This window comes from Terrapene carolina, unplaced genomic scaffold (genome assembly GCF_002925995.2).
Source record: "Terrapene carolina triunguis isolate 2854851 unplaced genomic scaffold, T_m_triunguis-2.0 Scaffold85, whole genome shotgun sequence".
Classification (NCBI taxonomy): domain Eukaryota; kingdom Metazoa; phylum Chordata; order Testudines; family Emydidae; genus Terrapene; species Terrapene triunguis.
Window position 1 is genome coordinate 49469402 of NW_020664436.1, and position 22226 is coordinate 49491627.

At 45.6% G+C, this 22226-nt stretch overlaps 1 protein-coding gene across 1 annotated transcript in view; it reads left to right on the forward strand.

Annotated features, from left to right (window-relative positions):
* Positions 1-6709: 6709 nt before the first annotated feature.
* Positions 6710-22226, forward strand: part of IL20RA (interleukin 20 receptor subunit alpha) — a 36810-nt gene continuing 21293 nt past the window's right edge. The window contains exon 1 of the mRNA XM_029911049.1: positions 6710-7154. Within this exon, the coding sequence (XP_029766909.1) occupies positions 6710-7154 (445 nt within the window). The remainder of the gene's footprint in view (positions 7155-22226) is intronic.

The following is a 22226-nucleotide window of genomic DNA, read 5'->3' on the forward strand; positions in this document are numbered from 1 at the left end:
CTGCGGCCCGACGCGCACCCGGGGCAGGGCAGGCAGCCTGCCCTGCCCCTGCGCCACTCCGGGAAGCCGACGGAACCTGGGGAAGGAGGGGCGCAGGGGGGGGGGGTGGCTGTTGCTTCAGGCATCGCCCCCAACAGCTCCCATTGGCCAGGAACGGGGAACCCCAGTGCGCGTCGGGACGGAGCCACTCTAGGTAAACGCTGGGGGAGGGCGGGGGGGAGCCGCGAGGAGCTCGCAGGCCGCAGAAAATAACCCCGCGGGCCGCGTGTTTGAGACCCCTGCTCTAGACATTCAGAACCAAATGCAAAACCCTTTTCCTCAGCTTAGTTTTCCCTCAACTGTTCTCCCTACATTCACACACACAGAGTCAACCTCGCCCCTTTTAACTACCTATCAACTACCAATACAATTTTTCCCTCCAAGTGTTAAAAGGAGAGTGAGTGAGCTTTTTTTAAACAAATAATTGTTATTGTTACTTTTAATTACACCTCTACCTCGATATAACGCGACCCTATATAACACGAATTCGGATATAACGCGGTAAAGCACTGCTCCGAGAGGGCGGGGCGCCGCACTCCGGCGGATCAAAGCAAGTTCAATATAACGCAGTTTCACCTATGACGCGGTAAGTTTTTTTGGCTCCCGAGGACAGCGTTATATCGAGGTAGAGGTGTATGTGATAGGTAGTCAGATACAGCATTGATGAAGGTGATTTTATTCCAATATAGACAGATAAATAAGCTAAACAATCTGGACTCACTTCTTGCACTGAGACATATACAACAGCCACTCCAGAGGGGGAAAAAAAAACAGATTATGAATACAATATAGCATTCATCATGATACACAAAATAAAACTGAATTACTAAGCAATTTAAATTTAACATAGCATAACCGCACAACCTTTCAACTTGACTGCATTTACTTGCGATCAAAATAAAACAATTTTTTATCACAATCTGGTGAGGAAGCAAAGGAGCGTCTAACTCAGCAGGAATAATGTGACAGTCAGCACAGAGTGATTTGAGAAATAAAGACGTGCTTATCATGGGAATATAGGAAGGACTATAATGGCATAGATAGATGATTCATCAAGTCTATACTAGTCCATCCTGTTAGATGCATCCACAAATAGCTAAGGCTGGACAATTCAGAGGCAGCTATTCAGACATCAGACTATGCCACATTGGGAAATATTGGTGATGGGGGAGGGGAGGTGTCTAGAGGGGCTAGGCATCCCTCTTAGTTAATATGCCAACTAGCATGACTGTAGATGTTGTTTCTGTTTATATATAAATGCCTCATCTTTTTCCAAAGACAACAGTTCTATGTGTTGAGGGCTTCATCTCAATGGATTTTGGTTTTCTGGGCTTCTCTCCACCTCTGCAAGGCAACTGCTGGAATGACTCACTACTCTCCCTTCTCCTCCGCTAAGCCATTGGTAGGGTCCTACCAAATTCACAGCCACGAAAAAGGCATCACGGACTGTGAAATCTGGTCTTTTGTGTGCTTTTACCCTATGCTACATAGATTTCACCGGGGAGACCAGTATTTCTCAAATTGGGGGTCCTCACCCAAAAGGGAGTTGCAGGGGGGGTCACAAGGTTATTTTAAGGGGATCATGGTATTGCCACCCTTACTTCTGCACTATCTTCAGAGCTGGGTGGCCAGAGAGCAACGGCTGTTGGCCGGGCGTCCAGCTGTGAAGGCAGCGCCTGGCCAGCAGCAGCGCAGAAGTAAGGGTAGCAGTACCACAATCTCCCACTATAATAACCCTGCGACCCCACTTCCCCAAACGCCTTTTTGGGCCAGGACCCCTACAATTACAACACCATGAAATTTCAGATTAAAGTAGCTAAAATCATGACATTTACGAATTTTAAAACCCTATGACCATGAAATTGACCAAAATGGACTGTGAATTTGGTAGGGCCCTAGCCATTGGGGTTCCTGATCATCACTCACCTGACTGTTGTTCAGAGCACTGCTGTCTGTTTCTGGGATGCAAGCCATTGTGCTTCTTCAATTCTAATACAATTAAAAGTGACAGCACTGCAATTTTTTCCATGGTGCATGGATGCAGCCAAAGCTGTCCACACATCCTAGGATCAGAGCAATCACTCATGGTCTTCCTTTATCCATGGCATCCCTTTCCCAGCCAAAGTGCTAGGGCTGGAAGTACAGGTATAAAATAGTTGATGTTTTTCTTAAGTAGGAAGATAATGAACCCCTTGTGGTGAGGGGTTGTTGGTTAGTGGCAGGAGCTTCCCAGTGAATGAAGGGGAGGAGGAAGATTGAAAAAGAAAAAAAGCATTGCTGCCTAGGCAGTTCTTTTATACATTATATATATAAGATTAGCACAGATATCAACTCCTCTTGCTGGCTAAATCCTCTCTAGTCTGGACTCCATTTGACTTCCACTGCAGTTCAAATAACTATAAGAGATTCCCTTAGTGCTTTTTTTTATGTTGCTACTATTAAGTTCCTGGATTTCAAAATTTGCATTACAGCCATTCTGAGTGGCACCGGCACTTGATTTCATGATAAGGACTAGGAAGGAGGAAGAGATTACTTGGAGAGAAAAAAAAGAGCTCAAACATAACATAAGAATGGGCATACTGAGTCAGACCAATGGTCCATCTAGTCCAGTATCCTGTCTTCTGACAGTGGCCAATGCCAGGTGCTTCAGAGGGAATGAACAGAACAGGCAATCATCAAGTGATCCATCCCGTGTCATCTACTCCCAGCTTCTGGCAATCAGAGGCTATGGACACCATCCCTGCCCATCCTGGCTAATAGCCACTGATGGACCTATCCTCCATGAATTTATCTAGGTTTTTTTTTTTTTAACCCTGTTATAGTTTTGGCCTTCACAACATCCTCTAAATAAGAGTTCCACAGGTTGACTGTGTGTTGTGTGAAGAAATACTTCCTTTTGTTTGTTTTAAACCTGCTGCCTATTAGTTTAATTTGGTGACCCCTAGTTCTTGTGTTATTAGAAGTAGTAAATAACACTCCCTTATTTACTTTCTCCACACCAGTCATGATTTTATAGATCTCTATCATATCCCCCTTAGTCATCTCTTTTCCAAGATGAAAAGTCCTCATCTTGTTAATCTCTCCTCATATGGAAGCGGTTCCATACCCCTAATCATTTTTGTTGTCCTTTTCTGAACCTTTTCAGGGTTTTTGAGATGGGGTGACCACATCTACCCACAATATTCAAGATGTGGGCATACAATGGATTTATATAGAGGCAATATGATATTTTCTGTCTTATTATCTATCCCTTTCTTAATGGTTCCCAACATTCTGATAGCGTTTTTGACTGCCGTTGCACATTGAGTGGATGTTTTCAGAGAACTATCCACAATGACTCTAATATCTCTCTCTTGAGTGGTAACAGCTAATTTAGACCCCATAATTGATCCCTGACCCTCTTGGCTAATAGCCACTGATGGACCTATCCTCCATACAAAACAGCAGCCAACATAACGGAAGAAAAATGAAAGGAATGTCAAATGCAATAGGAAAACCTGCTTTAATGTTCTAAAAATCTACCTTAATTTCTTCTGCCTCCTGGGAGTAACTGCAAAACGTATAATGTCTCAAGGGGCACTTCTAATAGGGAAGATTGTGTTTTTCCCCTTTCTCTAAGGCAGGGCAACCTACGGCCCGCGGGCCAGATTCGGCTCGCTGCTTCATTTCATCCAGCCTGTAGCGAGAGCGCAAACTCACCCCACTGCAGGGGGAAGCTGGGGTTACCAGGCCATTAAAAGTCTGGTCGGCTCCGCACAACTCCTGGAAGTGACCGGTATGTCCCTGCAGCCCTTAGGAGCAGGGGTGGTCAGGGAAGCTCCACGTGCTTCCCCCACCCCCAGCGCCAGCTCCGCAGCTCCCATTGGCCGGGAACCACGGCCAATGGGAGCTGTGGAGGCAGTGCCTGGGGGCGCAGGCAGCATGCACCATGCAAAGCCCCCTGGCCAGGGGCTGGATATGTTGGCCGCTTCTGGGAGCAGCATGGAGCCAGGGCAGGCAGGGAGCCTACCTTAGCTCCGCTGAGCAACTGACTGGGAGCTGCCTGAGGTAAGTGCCGCCCGGGAGGAACCCACACCCCAAACACCCTGCCCCAGGTCAGACCCCCTCCCGCATGCTAACTCCCTCCCAGACACCGCACCCCCACCTGCATCCCAACCACCTGCCCCAGCCCTGAGTCCCCTCCCACACTCCAAACCCCTTGGCCCCAGCCCGGAGCCCCCCCTGCACCCCAAAACCCTCATCCCCAGCCCAGAGCTCATACCCCAGCCACAGCCCTCACCCCCTGCCATACCCCAACCCCCTGCCCCAGCCCAGAGCCCCTTCCCACACCCTCAACTCCTAATTTCTGGCCCCACCCCAGAGCCTAGGGAAAGCCCCGAGGTCCGCCCCCACTCCCCCCCCCTGCGGGTTGGTGTGTGGTCCGTAACTGATTTTTTCTGTGCATCAGTGGCCCCTGATAGAAAAAAGGTTCCTCGCCCCGGCTCTAAGGCATCTGGCATTGACCGTTGTCAGAAGCAGAGACCGTTTTTCTGTTCTGGTAGGGCAGCTCCTATGTTCTTATGCTAAACTGGTAGTCAGAGTGCACAAAGTTTGACAGATCTCCATTTGATTGTGTGCATATGTACCACACTATATAGAAAGGAGAGAATAAATGAAAGAAAATTCACAAATGAAATTGCTTTTTATGGGTGTTTTCATCACAATTGTCCTCTCATTTGGGGCTGTGCAGTCAGATAAGTAATTTTACAGCAGTGGAATTTTCAGCCTTTGAGAAGGGACACATAGTAAGAACACCCAGAGCAGAGAGGAGACTATTTATTTTGCATTCACCCACATGACCAGCTGTGTGATTTGTAGGGGCACCAAGATGCAGACTCCTGGATGGGGAATTCTCAAATGGCAGTGAGTTTCTTTACAGTCCAAACTTTCTGCTCGAGGCAAGATTACAGAGTTTGGCCCTTAAAAAGTGTGAGACCCCAGTGTGTGTGCTTGTGTCACTTGTGTCTAAGGCAAGTTCCAGATTAACCTTATTATAAGTAGCACAGCCTATTATTAAAGTTGCCTGACACTTCCAATTAAAAGATTCTGTTTTCAGTTCTTTACAACTTAGCCAAATATTAACTGTTTGAGCTGAAATTTTCCTTGCTGGGTGTCTGCCTGAGACTGAACTTTTTTGGGATTTTAGCCAAAATGACTCAGGCATTTCCAAAAACAAAGCCAGGGGAAAATATGTTGTTTTAGCCATTTTAAAAAAAATTCTAGCAATCGTTTGACTAGCTCTAGCTCAGGGGTTCTCAAACTGGGAGTTGGGACCCCTCAGGGGGTCATGAGGTTATTACATGAAAATCTGCTCAAATCTGGCCAAGTTCTAAGCCTTGAAAAACTGCAGTTTGCATGTGCTCAGTAAAGACTTCTTAGATTTTAACAACTAAATTCCCTGAAGACTCCGTCCACTCTGGCCAGGCTCCAGCCTGGGGCTCAGCGGGATTTTCCCTGCAATTGCAGCTCTGGGCTGCTGTGAGCCAAGCCCACTCCAGGTCCAGGAACCTGAATTGTGAGCAGGAAGCATGTCTCCCATGCTTTCAGTGACATCGCCCCACACACAGAAATTGGGCCCAGAAATTGTGGAGGAAGAAGCTGCCTGATTTAAATGCAAAGAAGACAAGAACCAGATTTGCAAGGGGGAGAAATACAGATTGAGACATGTAAAAGCCTGGGGGTGACGAGACTGGGGGTGGAGGAGAAGGAACTGAGACTGGGAGTTGGGGTGGGAGTCTGGGACTGGCTGGGCAAGGAGACTAGAAGAAGATACCAGCAGTGAAAGAATCAGATTCAACAGGTAGTTTAGGGAGAGAGATTGCGACTGAGAGCCCATGGGGAATGTGAGTGGGAGAGCAACTGGAGGTTCCGTTTGGGGAAAGAGGTAGATTGGTAGAGCCCTGCGCGGATACAAAAATGTGTATCCGCATCCGATCCGCAAAAATTGTCTGTGGATATCCACATCCGCGGATGCGGATAGCTGCAGATATCCATGGATTTGCAGGGCTCTACTTACCATGGCCGGGCTGAGGCTTCCCCTGCCAGAGCCTGGTCGGGGAGAGCCACGCGGGGAATTGTGGGGAACCCGCACAGAGTCACGGACCCTCCACCTGCCCTCAGCCGGCAGGGAGCGTGGGGGCAGGGACATGGCCGGGGACTGCTTTCAGTCACCACCCTCCCGTGCACCGCAGGCAGGTAGAGGGACCCAGGCTCCCCACAGCTGCCAGCGTGGCTCTCCCTGACCTGGCTCCAGATATCCGCAGCAATAAAGCGGATACCCACGGATTTGCAGGGTTCTATAGATTGGATGTCACACTGGCACTAGGGAACTGGGTATGACTGGGCCAGGAGACTGGGACTGGAAGTGGAGGGAGACTGGGATGGGGAGTCTAGCACAGGAGACTGGGACTGTGATGAAAAACCTAAGGAGTGGAGACTAGGACCGGCTAAGTGAGGAAAATGTGCCTGGAATGAATAACAAGGGATGGGGAAGAGACTGAGACAGGGACAGGTTAGAGGGAATCGGCAAAAGAATCTGTGCCCACTAGAGCACACTCCCCTCCAGAACCTGGAATAGAACCAACACGGACCGTGAGGGACAGTCGGACAGGTAAGACTTCCAGTTTCAAAGATGCCGCTCTTTGGGAAAATTGTTGTTATTAAAAGGAATGGGACCGATGGAATCCATTTTCCACTCACTGCAAGTTCTTGTTTATTTGGAAGGAAAACGGAGTGCGATATCCGCATACAGCTGCCTCAAGTCTCAAAAGAACATTGTAAAATTGAAGTCAATGAGAACAAGGAGGCAATCTTGATTAATTTAAGTACTGTAAATCCAACGCAATTGAATGGTAACAGTTTTCAGCAACCTGCACATCTGAAGCATGGAGATGTGTTCACTATTGTTGATTGTTCTTTCAGGTTTGAATATCCTCCTCAATCAACTCCAAGAAAGAGACTTTCTAGAACTCCAAAAAATGAAACCCTACAGGTTCTTCATGTTCAGCAGGTGGCAGAAGTGGAATTACAGAGCCCAACATCTAAACGTCCTCATACGTCTGATAAAAACATAGAATGTGAAGGCCAAAATTTTGGTGCAAATGGGGTGGAGGGATAGCTCAGTGGTTTGAGCATTGGCCTGCTAAACCCAGGGTTGTGAGTTCAATCCTTGAGGGGGTCACTTAGGGATCTGGGGCAAAATCAAAAAATTGGTCCTGCTAGTGAAGGCAGGGGGCTGGACTCAATTACCTTTCAAGGTCCCTTCCAGTTCTAGGAGATGGGATATCTCCGTTAATTTAATTTATTCCTGGCTCTCACCACTCTTCTCTGTCAGCAAATATCGACAAAACCCACTGACAACGTGTCCCATCCCCCTCTAATGCTGGTACCAATAGAGGATGACAACACAGTGCCTTCAGTTGCTCAAGTAGCAGTAGTCTGTGCAGTGGATCTAATGCATCCAACCCTTCTGATGATCCATGTGGAGGGTCAATATGGTGCTATATGATGGAATTTTTGTTTTTTAAGATTGCTATTAAAAAAAACTAGGAAATTACACCCACACAAAACTATGTTAAGAGAACATTATTAAGATTGCATAGGTGGTGGAACTAGGGGTGCTACCACACCCCCTGTCTTGAAATGGATTCCATTACCTACAGGGTTTACAGTTTGGTTCAATGTCTCTGAGCATCCCCACTATAAACATTGTTCCAGCGCCCTGTAAGGTTGCAAAGTCAAACACTCAAAAGTGAGGAAAGGACAAAATTAAGGTTGTAAGTGAAAAAAAAAAAAAAAAAATAGACGATGGCTGTATAAATATAGGCTATTGTAATGGATAAGTGTATAATGTATAAATATAGGCTATGATAATGGATATGCATAAGGGACTGAACTGAGGTTGCACAGCAGGGTTAGTGCTTGATTTTACGACCTTACTAAAATTCTTTTAAAATAGCTGTTTTGTGTATCATTAAAGTGTATCTTGTTTCATCTTATTAAACAGCACCACCGATTATTGTGAGACCCCCTAATAAAAAACCTCACCAGGCCTCTGATGCAATTTACTCCACAGCCCCATGGGGTCCTGAATTGCGCTTTATGAAACAACTCCAGCATTGCACTTTATCAAGCAGCCCCACCTTACCAGCCTCATTCAGGTCCAAATTCCACCGTCTCTGCGGGCTGCACGCGGTTGCACTCCCTCCCAGCTGCTAGCTGCCTGCCTGTGCTAGTCTCTCCCGCGGCCTGATGGGGGTTGTCCGGCCCTTCCTTGCCTGCCCTTCTCCAGCTCTGCGCGGGGCAGGGAGCAGGAGGCTGGCTCACAGCGCCTCGCCTGGCCCGCTGAGCACTGAGCTGCGGCTCCGCCCCTGCTGCCGAGTGTTTACTCCTCGCCACCTGCACCCAGCAGCAGCAGCGCGGCCGGAGCGGTGGGACCCAACTGTTGCCGGGGGAGCTGGAGCCTGCACTCGCTGCTGAGGCGGACAGAAGCCCCCCGCGGAGCCGGGAGATGTGAGCCTTTCCCGCCTGCCCCATGTGCGCCCCCAGGTCCTGGAGGCGGGCGGGCGCACCCTGGCTTCTCATGCTGCTGCTGCTCCTGGCTTCTCCAGGGGCGCCAGGTAGGCTGGAGCCGCTCTTTCCCTCAGCTTTCTGCCCCGTTCCCTAGGCACGTGCAGGGCGTGCGCGTCGCCCCCTCTCTCCGGGGGGACTTGAACTTGCTCCTTCTAGGTTTAAGCTTTTGGAGGGTTTTGTCCTGTGGGATCCAGTTGCAGCTAAGCACGTTTTAGTGGAGTGGCTCTCCAGATCCATCTAATTAGTGGCCCCGTGAGATAGCCCATATTATTATATTAACTATTAGATGTGTGGCTTTATTGCAAATCCCCAGATCCAAGGGTTTGATCCTGCAAACACTTGGGGGTCTGAGTAGTTTTGCTCACGGGAAGCACTTGAGCCAGACGGGACAGCTCGCAAAAGTGAACTTACTCACTTGCTAGGTGTTCACAGAAGTAGACCCTGTGCTCCCAGTCCTGCAGCTAGAACTGTGCAGCAGCAGAGGTCTGTCCATCTGGATTTAGCAGCAGCATCTGGACCTGTGTTTGCAAGTTGCAGCTTGCTTTCTGTAATGGACATCAATGGGTCACCGAATCCAAACACCCTGAACTTTGGGTAGGCTTGGGGATTCAGCCCTGGGAGTTTGAGAGTGTTTGGAATGATGGTTTTGATGCTGCCCATTATACTTATGAACTTCCTATTTGAAGTTCATATCCAGGCTTTTATTTCAAACCCTTGTTTGGCAATAATGAAGGGGGGGCAAAGATGACTATGTAACAAAAGTGCAGATAGATCACTCACCTAAGCCTCTATTATCTAAAAATAGTCATTGGCATAAAGCATTGTTTGTTTGTTTTTAGTTTTACAAAAATTTGAGTGCCACTAAACCAACAAATAAAGGGACACTGACAATTTAAATATCATATGTAAACAAATTTCCATACTAGTGTTACTAATAACGCTGCAGACTAAATGTAAAGATTTTTAAAATATAACACCCTGAGCCCTTCTCTGGGCTCTTTGTTTACCTTTAGCATACCTTTGATATGAGACAATAAAATAACTTTCTCTTTTGTTTATAGTTAGTTTCACTTTCAAGTTCTCTAGCCTGCAGGATTTCAAATGCTACAGGGGATAGTAGTATTTTAAAAGAACTGTTTTCACTGGATTTTTTTTTTAATTTATTGGTTTCAGGTTTGATTAAAAGTGTATGTTTTCCAAATGTAAATTCTGAGCCAAAGGTAAGTTCATGGAGCCCCTTTGAAATATTATTTAGATGGGGTGGTGCCCAAAATATTCCAGGTACTTGCCAATCACAGAAGAAGACAGTCCCAAAGAGCATTCACGCTGAATGCACAAGAGAGAGATGAAGGGAAGGGAGACACCATATAGACAAACTGGTCAGGTCAGTGATAGTTACACACCATATTAGCTCCCTGTTTTGTTTTAAATATAAACTATCCCCAACCCCTTCTTCCCCAAACCATTATTGGTTCCTGACTCAGCTCTCCTCTACAAATCATTATTGTGTTGTTATAGAAAACAAACAAATCGTAAAACCCTGGCTAACCTATGCCAGTACTCTCCTGGATCCTCTCTCAACACAGCAACCCCAACCTCTCAAGCTGAACCATTTCCATATCTCCCTGCTGAGAACCACCCTTCTTTTGCCCAAGTCAAAAGGAACCACAGTGAAGGAAGCAGTAAAAACCACTTTGATAGAATATACCTACACGCAAAATTGTTTCTAAGAGTACTTGTGACTTTAGTTTTTCTGTTTGCAAGTGATGTCAGCTAGGGTATGCCTTGGAGGTGATTCCCAGCATGGAATGACAGATTTGAGCTAGCGTGCTAAAAATAGCAGTGTGGAAGTTGCTGCACTGGTGGCAGCTTGGGCTGGCCACCAGAGCCCAGACCCAGCAGGGGTCAGGCAGGCTTGGACTCAGGCAACTAGTCCGACCTGCCACCAGTGTAGCAATATCCACACTGCTATTTTTATCATCCTAGCTCAATCAGAACTAATGCGAGTCTGTCTACCCACAATGGGAATCACACCTCTCAGCTGCTGTGTAGACATTCCCTTGGTGCCAAGTCCTGTAGTGCATGCTCAGTCCATTTCAGACTGAGGTCAGTGGGAGCTTTGCCTGTGTAAGGATAGCAGGATTGGGCCTTTGGACTGCACAGTGCTGAGGATCTATGGGAGCCTGATCCTCATCTCTCACTGGTGTACATCAAGAGTAATTCCCGTGAAGTCAGTGAGCTAAATGCTGTGAGAGGGAAATTGGGCCTATGCTGCTTAGCAGGAATCTTACAGGAATCTTTTTGCACCTCCAAGATAAAATAGCTCAAAGCATTCTAGATGTTAGGAGTGGAATGACCCCTTGGAAACTTAGTTAATTTTGCTCCATTTCACTACTGCCAGTCTCCACAACACTAAGGCCCAGATGCTCCAAGGTATTTAGGCACCTAATTCCCATTGATTTCCTTGGAAGTTAAGCACCTTTGAGGATCTGTGTCTAAACCCATAAGGGCTTGATTCTGCTCCCATTTCAATCCATAACCAAACTCCTGTTGGTTCCAAGAGAAACAGAATTGCCCATAAGTGTGTTTATCCTGGATGCTTTTGAATACCTGTAGAGATGGTGTCTGATGCCTCTTTTCACAACCTATTTTGCTTTAGAATCATAGAACTGGAAGGGACTTCAAGAGGTCATCTAGTCCAGTCCCATGCATCTATGGTTTTGAAATTCTTTTTTAATAGGAGTTCATAGTGTGCACTCTGTTTCACACAGCTCATTTCCTTTTGGGCAATTAATTGTCCGTACTTCATTAACTTTAATCCGTTAACCCTGACATTTCAGTAAATGGAGTGCAGGTTCCTCACCAATTTAAATTCATCCATAGGATCTACTTGTCTTCTAGAGACAAGCAGGGAGAGCCCTTGTTTGATTTGGCTCTTCTTAATTGTGGCCTTAATTACCATGAATTGTTTTGATGGGGTTATGGCAGCAGGGTTAACTTCCAGTTATTCATGAGATTAGGGCAGTGGTGCTGTCAATATGAATCAGAAATCCCCGGTATTCAGGAGGGTAGTGAATATTGCTCCTGGTCAAAAGCTAGCACAAAGATCCTGGAATAATTATTTTATAAAATTGGCATAGAATTGCTTTTTTGATTGATAGAAAATTGTTTTTGCTTTTTATTGTTTGAGGAAGGTTTAAAAAAAAAGGCGAAAAGAGTTTTGTTGGTTGCGGGGAATGGCTCCTCAATGTTCTCCTCCAGCAGAACAGGAGATGAAGACAGCCACTGGCTGAGAGCATGTTGCCCCAAAGCCTCTTCCTCATTTGCTTTAGGCATGCCCTCAAATTTCCCATGTGCAGTCAACCACACGAAGGAATAACGGAGAAGCTGTGCATTTAGTTGCAGGGGTAGAGCCATAGCCTCAGTCCTCCCCTACACTCTGGCAGCACAAGACAACTGGAAAGCTATTTTAATTGGCCTCTCTCAACATTATGCTTCTGTAAAGGAATCCCCGTGTGGTGCAGAGCTCGCTGAGCTACTCCATCCTCTCAGCAGAGGGGTTGTGACCAGAGAACCTTTCTTGCTGCAGAGAGCCCTTGCTTCCAGACCTGGATAGATGGACATAATATAGTCCTAAAGCTACTGGAGTGGTCCTGAGGGCCTAGCCTGGAACTGTAACAGGCCAGGATTGTTGTTAGAGGCTTAGAATCATAGAATATCAGGGTTGGAAGGGACCTCAGGAGGTCATCTAGTCCAACCCACTGCTCAAAGCAGGACCACTCCCCAATTTTTGCCCCAGATCCCTAAATGGCCCCCTCAAGAATTGAGCTCACAACCCTGGGTTTACTAGGCCAATGCTCAAACCACTGAGCTATCCCCTCTCCCCCCTGAGGTTCAAAGAAAACTTTGCAACCGAGCTGCACAAACTCAATTCTGGCATGGTCCAAGAGTTGTCCCATAATCCCTCTACTTTGGATTTTCTGTTGTTTGGCAACCGGTATAACAGTGGGGTAGCAGCATTCAACCTTAATCTGGATTTTTAACTTTCAAATACACTGATCACCTAATGTTTTGGGGTTGTTGGGTTTTGTTTTGTTTTTGTTTGTTGGTTTGGTCTGTTTTTTTAGCGCATGGTTCATATAGTAGTTGGACTGTGCTGTGGTATTTTAGACATCTCTGAAATTTTAGACATCCCCGTTCTGAAGTCCCATTATCTGATATTCTGGGCATGATCTGACAATTATCTGGATGTGTGTTAAAGAGAGAAATCCCATATGCAATACATCTTAACGCTATGTTAATGAAGGCTTTTTGGTGGAAGGTCGGAAGAGATCTTTGTAAATCAATCTTTAATCTTCTGTTAAAAATCTGTCCTCTGGAAAGAGAGGAGAATTTAGGACCTTTTCTCCCACTCACTGATTTCACTCTTGAATCGGCAAAAAAGTCAGGAGAATTTAGTAAGTTCTTCTTGACCATGCGCGAGCACTCAGCTCTTTTCATGAACAGCTCTGTAAATGCTCCCTACCAACATCTTCCCCGCCCTCCCCCGCTCCAGAAAAAACCCCAACCCATAATCTCTTCATTATAGGAAACACAAATTAGAAGGGTTGTATCTTCAAAGTGCAAGTGCTCTGATATATTTATTAGTGCTTAAATAGCACTGTAATTGTGGTTTGGGAATACCAGATGAGACCTTCAAAGGTGCCTTCTCAAAATTCCTTCTGATGTTTTGTTTGTAATTAAGGGTACATCTATACTTACCCGCTGGTTCGGCGGCAAGCAATCGATCTTCTGGGATCGATTTATCGTGTCTTGTCTAGACGCGATAAATCGATCCTGGAAGTGCTCGCCGTCGACGCCGGTAATCCTGCTCCGCGAGAAGAGTAGGCGGAGTCGACGTGGGAGCCTGCCTGCCACGTGTGGACCCGCGGTAAGTACCTTTAAGTTCGAACTAAGATACTTCGACTTCAGCTACGTTATTCACGTAGCTGAAGTTGCGTATCTTAGGCTTGGTCTACACTTCCCCCCCAATTCGAACTAAGGTACGCAACTTCAGCTACGTGAATAACGTAGCTGAAGTTCGAAGTACCTTAGTTCGAACTTACCTCGGTCCACACGCGGCAGGCAGGCTCCCCCGTCGACGCTGCGGTACTCCTCTCGTCTAGCTGGAGTACCGCAGTCGACGGCGATCACTTCCTGGTTCGACTTATCGCGTCCAGACAAGACGCGATAAGTCGAACCCAGAACTTCGATTCCCAGCCGCCGAACTAGCGGCTGGGTGTAGACATACCCTTAGTTCGAACTGGGGGCTTAGTGTGGACCAGCCCAAAGGCTCCCAGAGGTGTATGGGCTGCCAAATCTGATTTTATGTTCTTTGTGGTTAATCTGCTGCTTTGTTTCTATCAGGACACATTTTCCATGATTTGGAAAGTAACCAGAGTCCGTTAGTGCCAAGAAGCAACCCTAGCCATCTCATTAAGTAAACTTGAGGATATGTATTCCTTATACATTCACTGGAGCATTGTAATAAGGAGCTGTTGTCTGAGAAATAGAGAAGAGCAGGAGGATAAAGGAGCAGAATATTTATTAGCTAACCTAATACAGTGTCAAACAGAGAATCTCCAATTTAAGGCATGCAACATTCATCTAAAAAACAGGCCGTTGTGTAGACTTATGGATATACACTGTGTGTCTTTGAATCCATTGATAAAAATGGAGTTAACTTCAAAATAGGTGTAAGTCACTTGGGGGCATGGATCAGTGGGTCTTAATGTGTCGACAGAAAACATTGGGTACTGTAAATTATGAAAGAATGACTTGTTTGATTTAGGTATATTATTCAAGATGGAAACATTATGTTGATGACTTAATGTTATAAGTGAGATTTTTAGTGGGGAAAACTCAGTACATTCTAGATTACAGCTTTACAGATTACAGTATCAGAAATTTGACCCCTTTCTGGACATGTAATATTTTGTATTACTCTTAAGTGTACATCATGCATATATGCAGCAGGGTTGAATTATGGCTGCCATGGAAACATCCATACCCCCTGTATATTAGGGAAAGGAACTCTGAACCAGCCCTAGATCAGCCAATACTCAATGGAACCCTGGGGCGGGTCTGGCATGACTATTTGGTCTATAATTACATGGTATTCTCAGGCTTTGTGCAGTGGGTTGTGGAGGAAGATGAGTTTCATTCAGAAAGAGAAAGAAGAAAGGAAGAGCTGGGTTCAAGGAGTAAAGAGGTGTAGGCATAAGGGAAACTATGTAAGAAAGAAATGATCTCTGAATACAATCAAGCTGTTCTTTGTTCCCTTCTAATCTATGTATTTCTCATATGAAACTGTTTCAGATCATGGTGTGATTCATGCTTTTGACTCTGATTTCCAGAACTAGACACAAACTACTCTGTTAATTTGAAATAGAAGTAGCTGAGCATAGAAGGCATAGAAACATAAAATAGCAGTGGGTGTGGAATAAATAAGAAAGCTGGATTTGTATTGCAGTTTCACATGTCAACATTCAATTTCAGTTGCTAACTTTACTCTCCCTGGAGTATTGCTCTCTAATGTGATTACTTTTCTTAATTCCAAGACAAGCATGATCATGTGGTATTCCTCGAGTATTTTTTTTTCTTTAGTGGTTTCAGTTATGTTTGTTTTTATGATTGTGACTTGTGTGGAACTTCATTTTTATTGTTCCTCTGCTAGAGACTATTGAACACTTACAACACTGTGTCATTGCTGTTGGAGATATTGTTACTTTTGGGGAACTCCTCCCAATAATATATGACCAATGATTAAGAGAGAGAAAAACACCTAAGTAAAGATGCGAATCCAAATCAAAGCTCCAGATCCAGACCAAATTGAAGAAGCTCAGATTTGTATCTGGATTTTACACTTCAGTGTATACATTTCTAGATTTAAATAAGCCTTTGTTTAAAGATTCTTGTTTAGGGGATATATAGGTCAGATTCTGTGTTGAACTAGCTGCTCCAGCAATGTAAAGGGGCTTTACCCAATCTGCCTGGCCTGAACAAAGGACTTCCCAACTGCTAGAATGGCCCTACCCCAACCCTCCTCCCAGCCCTTAGAGTAGGGGGCATGGCCAGAGCGCACTGGACTCCTGTTACTCTCTGCTACCCACAGATTCTGAGGCTACTCTGACCGGAGCCACAGGCAAGCCCTTGGATGAGCTTTGACTATAAGAAGCACAGAGATGACATAAAGCCCTATTTGCCCCCTCTGGCTTCCACCTCAGTTCCCAGGTTGAGCATAGGAATGGCATAAGAGAGATCAGACTGGTAGAGTGTTACTTTACTGGGTATATAGAACCTTGAATCCGCTTATAGTGATCTCTGCGTTTGAGTACCCCGTAAAAACATAGACATCAAGGAATGGATATCTGAGCATTTAGATGAAAGGAGATAATTTGGGATTCCAAGAACTGTCAGACACTGTGAAAGTAGTAAGTGTCCTTGCCTGTGGTTTGCATAAGACTTAACTGTTCTTAACTTGTCTTTCGCTGTCTTTTCTGAAAGTACAGCAGTATCCTGTTTTTGTAGTGTATAATGTTTGAACTGATAATGTACAGGATGTAGATCAGAAACATTTAAAAGCGGCTATGCTCTAGGAAGGCGGAGGCACGTGTGGTTGCTCATGGAGGTTTGGACATAAACAGGGGCGGCAAGTTAGGAAGTGGGTGGCTGTCCCCTGCAGCTCCGTGCTACTCTATGCTCTGCTGGCTCCTGGCATCCACTGCCCCCGCAGGGTCCTAGCGCCCCCCAACCACTAGTGCCAGGGCAGGCTGACCCTGACCCTGCCCTTCCACCTTGGACGGATAGACCCTTCCCTTTTCTGGCGGGACCCTCCACCAGCACAGGGGGCCCCCCGGCCCGCAGTCACTGGTCCTGTCCCACGCTGGGCAAGGGGCAGCTCCATCCCCAGTGAGGCTACAGTGAGGGGCAGCAGCAGGGGAGGAGGCGCACATGGGATGGCAGCCCCCTGCCCTCAGACCACCCAGATCAGTGTAAAACATTGTCTCTCTGGTCCTACTGTATATATTTATTTTATTAAAGGTATTTTTTTGCTGCTCATTACTCTAGTATCTATATTTAACAGAAGCAGATAGTTAGGCTAAATACCTCCCCATTTATGATTCCGTGTTCAGCAACGGTCACTTAAAACTGTGGGCTAATTAAAAACAGCAGCAGATTATAAAAATAAAAATGATCGGTAGCTTTTCCAGAAGTAAAGCACTTTTAATACACAGGAAGACTGATAAAAACAATGCTTCAGCTGTAAATAGATGGATGGTTATATTGCTATATAAAGCAGCAGGGACAGAAGCACATAGTCTCAGATCATCCTGGACTCCTCCCTGCAGCAGAATGAAATGAATGTTTGGACACCTCAACAATTATTTTTTTTCCTGTGTGTTATCAGAGAGCAATTGCTCAACCTGAGACTCCAGTACTCCTTTCCTTGAGGCTTATGTAGCAACCCAGGTTCTTCTCACGCAATTACCTTTCACCACACCAGTGAGCAAGGCTAGTTCAGACACGTTGAAAAACCTGAGGCATCAGAGGGGCCTTGGATTTGGGGGTGATGGGACCAAGTTTGCCAAATGTGATTGAGTCACATGCTCCATGTGTCTGGAAGCTTGAATGTTGGGCACAAGGAGGAGAAAGGAGTTGTGTGCATATCGAACAGTGAAAAGCACCCCGATGGCATGAACTTAAGGATGATGCTTTCAAGTCTACTGGGCTACTTCCAGCTGGCCGCTAATTTCATGTGAGAGATCACAACATAGCAGGGTTGTTGAGCTCACCATGTGGGAATAAACTGTAGTGCTCTTCTGGGATAGGCAGGGAGATAGTCCCAACACCTTCCTAATTCTCTGGAAATGACACAGGGCAGGGTTTCCTATTGCACTACCTGCTATTTGGCTGCTGGATTGGAGGGGAATTGATGGATGTTTAGCTCGTATATGTTCCTTGCAGACACTGAATTGGGAGTGCTCTGCTCCGCTGGGCTGGATCAGAGGGATGGAGTTGCTGTCTCCCAGAATAGTATCCTGCCATTTGCAAGCCTACCTATAGGCTGGAGATAGATGTTCAAGGAGATTGTTTTGCTGTCTTTCAAGCTGGCGTGTCAGACTGACCTGATAGTTTTGCTGCCTGCAATAGGTCAGGAGATGGAGAAGCCTTAGTTAGGCTTATGGGCCATTTTTGTCTCACCTTTGGAATTCTAAACTAGAGAGGAGTATTGAACTGACACCTTGGAGGAACAATGAGCCCTGGAGAAAGGGGGGATGGGGGCAAGGTTTCACACACCATCCAGAAGCTTGATCCTAGTTCTAGGAAATGGTGGAGACTCAGGCATAGGAGTTTAACTCCATAAATTAACTCTAATTTCACAGGAGGAAAAACTCTAGTCCAGACAAAGCTTTGTTAACAGGTCAAATAATGTCCGAAAAACCCTTCAGGCAATAAATACAATGTTATCAGTTTTAACTGGACCATTGTTGCTTAATGGATAATAGCCCTCTGTAGTGTGAGCATCATAACCATTCTTTGCTGAGGACATGTGCAAAGAGAGGCTCATTCTAATGCCTCATGTGTATAATTTAGGAGCTGGTCCAGCACATCCATGTTCAAAAATCAGATTATAGCTTTCATGAATCCTCTTCTAACTCTGCTCTCTAAAAGTGCAAAACACAGGCTAATTCCTGAAGCACACCTTAGTTCAAGCCTTGAGAATTTTGAAAAATATTATTCCAAGCTCAGATAGCCTCATACAAAACTTTTCAGTTTTCTGGCAAAATCTGTTTTTGGTAACAGATGGTGGTGTCCTGTTCTGGGGCACTGGAAGCTCATGTTTGTGGATGTTGTTAGTAGTGATAAAGTGGCAATGCTAGGTGTAATTGAGAGAGGTGTGAAAAATATTCATAAAGGGTTACTTGGGGTTATTTTTTTCACATTTTGTTATAAATTCAAAATAAACCTATCTCTGAAAAACTGCTGGTATATAAGGTTTTGGTGTTTTTTTATTTTTTTTTAAAGGAATGGGACATTTTTATTTATCTTTAAGCAAAAATGGTTTTGCTTTTAAAACATACAGAAATTCAGTTTTAGCTATTTCCATTGCAAAAATAGTCATTTTTGTCAACATTCGATGTGAAACTGCTCAAATCTGAAAAGAGAGTTTACATTTCACAAGAACTAGTCTGAGGCCAGTACTGACTTTCCATCACTTGAATTCAAAATAAAGCAATAGAGACTGACCATAACAACTTTCCCCTTAATTATCAAGTGTGCCTCAAGCAAATGACTTTGCAGGCAGCCTAGGGTTTGGTTGAACCAGCTCTGCCAGTGAGTTGTCACTGCACTTGTCACGTTTGCTCCAAACACTCAGCTTGTTTCACCCTGTCAGCAAAGTTAGCCAAAAAGAATAGTCATGACTGGGTTCCAAGATGTCTGCCTCCACCACCGCCTCCCCAGGAGCCTCCCAGCAACCCTTCCAGAGGGCTGGGTGTATTGGCTTCTTCTCTCCTCTGGCCTGTGAATGACCCCACACTGCCCTGGAGTCTCTCAGCGGCCCCTCAACTAATGCTCCCTTTTCCCAGCACATGTCTCCATATCTTGGAGTTCTGCTGAAGCAATGAATTTTGAGCCCTCCTCTGCCTTCTTCCACTTTCACACGACAAATCCTGTGCTTCTCTTCCCCCTTCTAGGCCTTCTGCCCCCTCACACCTTTCCCTCTCTCTCTCTGATTCCCAACATCTCCTCCTCTCTCCCTTTACACCAACTCTGTTGACTTTTCCTGCTATTGCTTCAGTGCCTCCTCCCACTGCTGTCTCTCTCTCAAATATCCTTCTTATCTTCACCTCAGGCTTGGTCTGCACTTACCCCCCAAGTCGAAGTAAGGTACGCAAATTCAGCTACATGAATAACGTAGCTGAATTCGACATACCTTACTTCGAACTTACCACGGTTCAGACGCGGTCCACACGCGGCAGGCAGGCTCCCCGTCGACTCCGCGGTACTCCTCTCGTTGAGCTGGAGTACCACAGTCGACGGGGATCACTTCCTGGTTCGATTTATCGCGTCCAGACCAGACGCGATAAATCGAACTCGGAACTTCGATCCCCAGCCGCCGAACTAGCGCGGCAGTGTAGACCAGCCCTCAGTCATATCTCCTCCTCATCTCTGGCAATTGTCACTCTCAGTCCAAGCCAATCCTCCATTCCTACACTGTACTCCTCTCCCACGTATTCACACCCACCTCCCAACTTCCTGCCATTCTTATTCCAACCCCCCCACACCTCCTTTCTTTCACCTGCTTTCCCTGGAATTCATGCTGCTTTTCTAAAAAACTCCTCAAGCTCCAGGCCCTTTTTATCTCTCATTCCCCCCACCCCACCCCCTGGCTCTCCCCTGATGACTACTGCTGTTGCTGCCTCCTTCACCTCCTCCCTGTCTCAGGTCTTGTCTTCACGTACAGTGCTACAGCAACGGTGCCACTGCAGCACTTTAGGGAAGATGCTACTATGCTGATGGGAGAGCTTCTCCCATCTGTATAGTTAATCCACCTGCCCGAGAAGCGGTAGCTGTCTCGACGGGGAGAAGCTCTCATTTAACAAAGCGCTGTCTACACCAGGGGTTAAGTCAGTATAATTGCATTGCTCAGGGGGGTGCATTTTTCACACCCCTGAGCGACATAGTTATACCAGTATAGGTCTGTAGTGTAGACTTGGCCTCAGTCTTTGGCCTTATAACCCCTAATTGGTTGAGTTCTAAGCTGAGATTTCACCAACCACCTGCAAACTCCGCAGGCTCTTTAACAGTTTTAGCAAGGAGTCATGGACAGTCCCCTTGGATATTCCGGTCTGTCTTGCCATCCTCATAGATTGCTCCATACACCAAGAATCACAGAAATATTCAGGTTACTCCTGATTCCAATGGACCAGTCACTTACCCCAGGTCAATTGCACTTTAGGTCTCATACCAAAGACAACGCTTGTAGCCAATCCTATAATAAGCTATATGAAGATGTATTAAATAAGAAAAGGAAACTAGAGAGTTATTTAAAGGTTAAAACAAGTGAACGTAGACACACAAATGAGTTACAGTCCCTAGGTTTCAAAAGCTAGTATAGGCTTCTATAATCAGCAAGTGCTGTTTGACCTTTAGGACTAAGACAGGCTAAGCAGCTGGGGATCTCTTCCTTATGCCTAGAAACACCTTCCCTTCTACCCAGAGTCCAAGCAGCATATAGATCCCTAGTTACTTTTGTATGGGTTTTTTATCCCCCTCCTTCCATGTGCTCGAGCTGCAAACTCAGCTGATGGAACGAGTCCACTTGCATGACTCATCTTCACGGGGAGGAGAGCAGAACAATAAGAGTCTTGAGTTCTTTTTTCGATAATTCCTCTATCAGATGTGGGGAGTTTCCAGTTGTAAGATCCAGCCATAGCCTGCCTGATATTGATTGGCCTCCTCTTTTGGGAGGGGCATAACAATTTCTGTAGAAAAGCGGCTCTTCACACTAATTAATGTCCCTCTCCTCTATGGCGATTCATACAATCACAGAGGCTCACAATACAATCGCTTAAGTATTACATAACAATATGGAACACAAATATTATGAGTAAGATTAATGCATGCAGCAACTCACAAGCATGCAATAGAGTCTAAATACTGAACACATCCTTATCATTCTAATGCCTATTTTTTTCTATATTAACCTACCAGTGAGCCAGACAGATTCCAGCTGTGTAGCTGTCACTGTCCAGTTCAGACATGGGAACCTTGGCATGAGCTGGTGCCTGGTCTGGCAGTGCCACATTAGTACATAGAGGAGACCGCCAACTCCACTCCATTGGAAATCAGGTCACTTTTTAAAATGCCTAAATATAGTTTTAGGTGCCATAGCTCAGAGGTTAGCGAATTGGTCTAGTAAACCAAGGGTGATAAGTTCAAATCTGCCTGGGTAGTAGTTTCTGTCTTGGTCTGTTGCTCCCCCTATCAAGTCGCTCATTGGCTACACTCTCTCTTCAGTGGGAGGAGGGGGACAATAACAGAAAATGTGGAAATGGCAGAAGTGCTAAATGAGATTTGGTTTTCACCAAAAAGGTTAGTAGTGATTGGACATCTAACAAAGTGAACGCCAGTGAAAATGAGGTAGGATCGGAGGCTAAAATAGGGAAAGAACAAGTTAAAAATTACTTAGACAAGTTAGATGTCTTCAAATCACCAGGGCCTGATGAAATACATCCTCCTAGAATACTCGAGGAGCTGACTGAGGAGATAGTTGAGCCATTAGCAATTATCTTTGAAAAGTTATGGAAGACAGAAGAGATTCCATTGGACTGGAAAAGAGCAATTATAGTGCCAATCAATAAAAAGGGAAATAAGGACAAGCCGGGGAATTACAGACTGGTCAGCTTAACTTCAGGACCCAGAAAGATAATAATGAGGAGTCCTGGTGGCACCTTAGAAACTAACAAATTTATTTGGGCATAGGCTTTCGTGGGCTAGAGCCCACTTCATCAGATGCATGAAGTAAAAAA